Source organism: Papaver somniferum, chromosome 8 (genome assembly GCF_003573695.1).
Source record: "Papaver somniferum cultivar HN1 chromosome 8, ASM357369v1, whole genome shotgun sequence".
NCBI lineage: Eukaryota > Viridiplantae > Streptophyta > Magnoliopsida > Ranunculales > Papaveraceae > Papaver > Papaver somniferum.
The window spans coordinates 55,937,433-55,941,669 of NC_039365.1; the positions used below are offsets into that span (position 1 = coordinate 55,937,433).

At 37.6% G+C, this 4,237-nt stretch overlaps 1 protein-coding gene across 1 annotated transcript; it reads right to left on the bottom strand.

Moving 5' to 3' along the window:
* Window positions 1-263: 263 nt before the first annotated feature.
* LOC113301707 (26S proteasome non-ATPase regulatory subunit 9-like) lies at window positions 264-4,003 on the bottom strand. The gene is made up of 5 exons (XM_026550494.1): window positions 3,733-4,003; window positions 3,432-3,492; window positions 2,075-2,182; window positions 888-1,200; window positions 264-583 (listed from the first exon to the last, which is right to left on the bottom strand). The coding sequence occupies exons 1-5, from the start codon at window positions 3,871-3,873 to the stop codon at window positions 562-564; spliced, it is 645 nt and encodes a 214-aa protein (XP_026406279.1). The 5' UTR covers window positions 3,874-4,003; the 3' UTR covers window positions 264-561.
* Window positions 4,004-4,237: the final 234 nt, after the last annotated feature.

A 4,237-nucleotide genomic window follows, 5' to 3' on the forward strand; every position in this document is an offset into this window, starting at 1 on the left:
CTGCTCTGGAAGAATCTTCCTTGTTGCGGATTTGAGCCAAATAGTTGAGACCCTCAAGTGACTGAGAGACATCTAGGAATAGTGTTTTCCTCACACTACTGGTACCACCTAAAAAGTAAGAACTTGAGTCTACTCTACTCGTTTTTGGCACCAGGTGGGAGCGCTGATCTTTCCAAAGGATGATTAAATTATTATCATATCATTCGCAAGAAAATAACATAAGTAACCATACCATTTTGAATTGCTTCTGCGCTACCATGAACTAGACTGCCAAACTTTGTACTTTTGCACTTTCAATGACTCCTGTTAAAAGTTCCTTACAAAATCTTTATGTTACTCATAAAGAAAATTTTGGGAAAAGCCAGCTTGTTCTTACGAACTAATTCACAAAATCTAGTCAAAATATATGTAAGGTTTTCAGTAAATCACAGAGAGCTTGACTACGTTTAACTTCTGTCAAATTGTGATGACAAACGTTAATTTTTACAAGAACAGAAAAGAAGAAACATATAAAGAACTAGATTCTTGTTGGCATCAAATGACATCCATCAGGACCATCACTCACAAAATTCGGAAATGGCATCTGCAACAAAAATCAATGTTAGGGACATTATAATAAAAATGAGGCGAAACAGACCACTAATAATTTCAAGGTCAAAACAGTTGAGGGTGGGAAAATTTGATTCCACTTGTTTTCCCAACTGGTGTGGCCGTAAAATAATTAAGCACTTCGAAGACTTGGCTTCAATAAGCTGCTACTTGGTTTGCAGTTGGAATAGGTAAGGTGAGTTTAATAGTACTTGGCACAAATCATCAAAGAAACAAAGTGGAACTCAAGTATCTTCAGGGGAACAGTAACCACAATTTGCATAAAAATAAAAGCTTACCCGAGGAGACCACGACCATTCCATGATCTAGGAGTAACATTAAGGTTGACTAGTCCCCCCTGCCTAAGAACAGTTGTCGGAACTTGGTTGCCCTGGTTGGACTGACCTTCAGATGCAAGCCTTGATAGCAAATTATCTCCAGAGTCCACGTTACCGAATTTCACTATCTGGTCACCAAGTTGTAATCCATCTTCTGCTGCTGGAGACGCATCAGCTATTTCATCGACTATCGCAAAAGGAAGGCTAGTAGATCCCATTGTTGCAAGACTGGAAGCATCTTTAGGAAGGACTCCATGCAAAGACGCTGGTAAAACTGCATTATTAGGATGTACATTGTTATCTGACCTTTCACCGTAGTTTTGTAAAACAAGCAAGAATTTAGCTCCACGGCACAAACAAAAAACATGAGGACAGTATCAATTTTACATTTGACTTTTGAGGTAAAACTAAGCAATTAAGATCAGAAAAACACACGCCAGTAAAGAACATTCCACTAGGCATTCCAACCGGACAGAGTATATGGAAATAAATCCCCAGATCCGGAGTGCAAGTTGCATAGATAAACGCACAATAGTGCATGTAAGTAAGGGCAGAAAATTGTCAAACCTGAATCAAGAATGAGGGAACTGATCACCACTAAAAACAAATTCAAGAATTAGTAGAATTGCTTCATGCAGGTTCTTCCTACTACTAAAAAAGATATATTAGAGGTTTGCCTTGACATTGAGAAGGCATAGTGTACATAATCAAAATCATTGTAACTATTTACTTGTTCGAAGAAACCCCCAATTGATTCTTTTTACTTTATAGAGCATGAACATGAACTTTCAGTGTTTCAGAAAGCTTTCACACAGGCACTTGCAACTAATTTTTCCATGTTCATTCTCAACTTTAAGAAAGAAAATCAACCAGTTCAAAATCAAGGTCCCTAAAAATAGAATCTTCTGTATGAGAAGAGAGGTCAAAAAGGTTCCCACCACTTGTTAACATTTATTTGAGCAAACTTTGGCCAGACTGAACAGCCAACGAAATCAGCTGCAGTGTATTACAACTGCTCAGAAAAGTCAAGAAGGTGCGCTGCCTTGATTTAGGTACGTGTTTGCATGCATGTATCTGACTCTTAATAACCAAAACAAAAGTGTTTCATAAATTAGGAATTTAGGATGCATACTGCTTCTAACTCTTACCTGAACTTTTTGAAGCTGCAGATTTGTTAGGAGAAAGTTTTGCAGAATGAAGAGTTCGTAAATGTTCACTTTTTCTGTCAGTAATCTTGTCATAGTCGTTACGAAGTTCTGCAACACCAAAAAAAATTACACAAAAGGGTTATCTATGTTCATTTTATTGATGAACAATCACATACTGACTTGGATGAAAGGAAAATTACTAGATTAGTTTACTCTCTACAGTTACAACTTACAGCTGTTTCTGAGATTTGAAAGATGGGAATTTCATGACTCTTGAGTGTACCAACATTAATTAGATTGTAAGCAACGCATTATTCAAGAGATGATTAAGAAATATGTGAAATTTCTTGATTAGGATTTTAGCCCATGCCTCTGATCATATTTCCATATTCCCGTCAGGGTAAATAGTTGTGGTGCCATTGGGCATCGACCTTAACATCTCAGCTGTAGTCTATAGCAAAATTTGTGTCACTAGGAAAATAAGATCATTAAGTCTGAGATAGTACTTCATATGACCAGAAAATAGCTTGATGACGCTTCTGGATTCAGTAAGAGTGAAAGTGATGCCTTCTTTGTTGACTGAAGGTGAATAGGAAGTTCAGAAAGTCTACCACCTCAACTCATATGACGACCTATGGGTATAATGACATCAACTACAGACAAGAGGCAACAGAAGGCACCTAAAATAGACGCTTCCCTGTGGCCACAAATAGTCGACTGAGCTTGCGTCGTGTCCGTGTTAAAGTTTATGTCTTAAAAGAGAAGGTTGCTTGTCAGAGAACTTACATATTCTTGAAACAGATGTCTTACATTGTGGTTGTTGGTCATCCCAAGTGTCTATCTCTTCAGATTTACTGTGCTTCTAAAACATTCAAATGACTCAGTAATAGGACATCCGAAAGACCTAAATTAATGGTTAGCAAAAGTGAGATACAGCTGTTTTCTTGGGGGTTGCCTGGTGGCCATAAATAGTGCCTGGTGCTTAGTTGCTGGGGTCTAGCTCTAAGTTTAACTGTCTATGCAAAAACAGATGTCTTTATCAGTTTCAGAGGACTTAAAATGTGGTTAAAGACACAAATAAGAAAATGGATTCTATAACTTTGAATTTCCATGAATCAGTTCACAACCATCTGATATTTTACCAGTTGTTGGTCAGTTTCAAATAGTTGCATTGAGGTTTGATAATTAACAATTATCCAGATTAATATCGCAAATCTCACATCTCAACTTCAACATCAATAAACCAGTGTAGCCCTAACTATTTGGCAGCAAAACAGACTATATCAATGCAGTTTCAATTACCACTGACATATGGCAAAAAGGCAGAAAATAAATGAAAAAAAGATAGCAACTGTACCAGAAAGACGTTGGCGTTGAGCACGAATCACTGGAATATCAAAATCCGCCCTAGGAAACCCCTAAAAGTAAGAAACAAACAATTGATTACATATTTATGGGTAAGAAAATAAATCAAACTAACTAATTTTTCCAATTACCGTTCCAACATAACTCTACATCAGCTAAAACTTGAAGCAAAGGGATCAAACTAAGAAACTAAGACTGTAACAAATTCATGAAAATTCATATGGAATATCTGAAAATTATAACGAATCTCGAAGAACATGAATACGTTGAAAGCACAGAGAGAAAATATTTGCCTCTGAATCGACGAGACTTCCTGAAATCCCAGGACCACCAGGCTGGGAAAGACGATGAATGATGGAATTCATCTCTGATTCTATAGCATCTCTTTGTTCTATTAAAGACATGGTTTCTGCTTTGAGATCTGCAGCAACCATGGTTGTAATATTTCCCGAGGTTTTAGTCGGGTGTTCTTATGGAGAAAGACTAACACTAGATGACCGCGTGCGGTGGGCGCCGACCGGAAGGGAAGAAAGACATGACTAAAAATCATTAAGTGATAAACAAAAAAGTGCATCCTACACGCATTTAGAAACAGTACTATTAACCAAATGAGCGTTGACGCGATGTGAGGCCGATGAATCCGCTGCCCACAAAAAAGCCTACAATCTAGGTTAGTAATGTGATTGTATTAGGCTGATGAATTGGAAGTTGTTGTTTAAAGAGAACAGTACGGGGAACAAATGTGCTACAAGTGCCGGAATATCGTCGAGGGCCTTAAGGCTAATATAGTAAAAAAGA

Excerpts from the sequence above, each read along its gene's own strand:
- LOC113301707 (XM_026550494.1), bottom strand. The coding sequence starts at position 3,873 with ATGGTTGCTGCAGATCTCAAAGCAGAAACCATGTCTTTAATAGAACAA. Across the intron at positions 3,493-3,732 it reads GAAGTCTCGTCGATTCAGAG|GGGTTTCCTAGGGCGGATTT; the intron begins GCAAATATTTTC and ends TCTTACTTTTAG. Across the intron at positions 1,201-2,074 it reads TGCAGCTTCAAAAAGTTCAG|TTTTACCAGCGTCTTTGCAT; the intron begins GTAAGAGTTAGA and ends CTAATAATGCAG.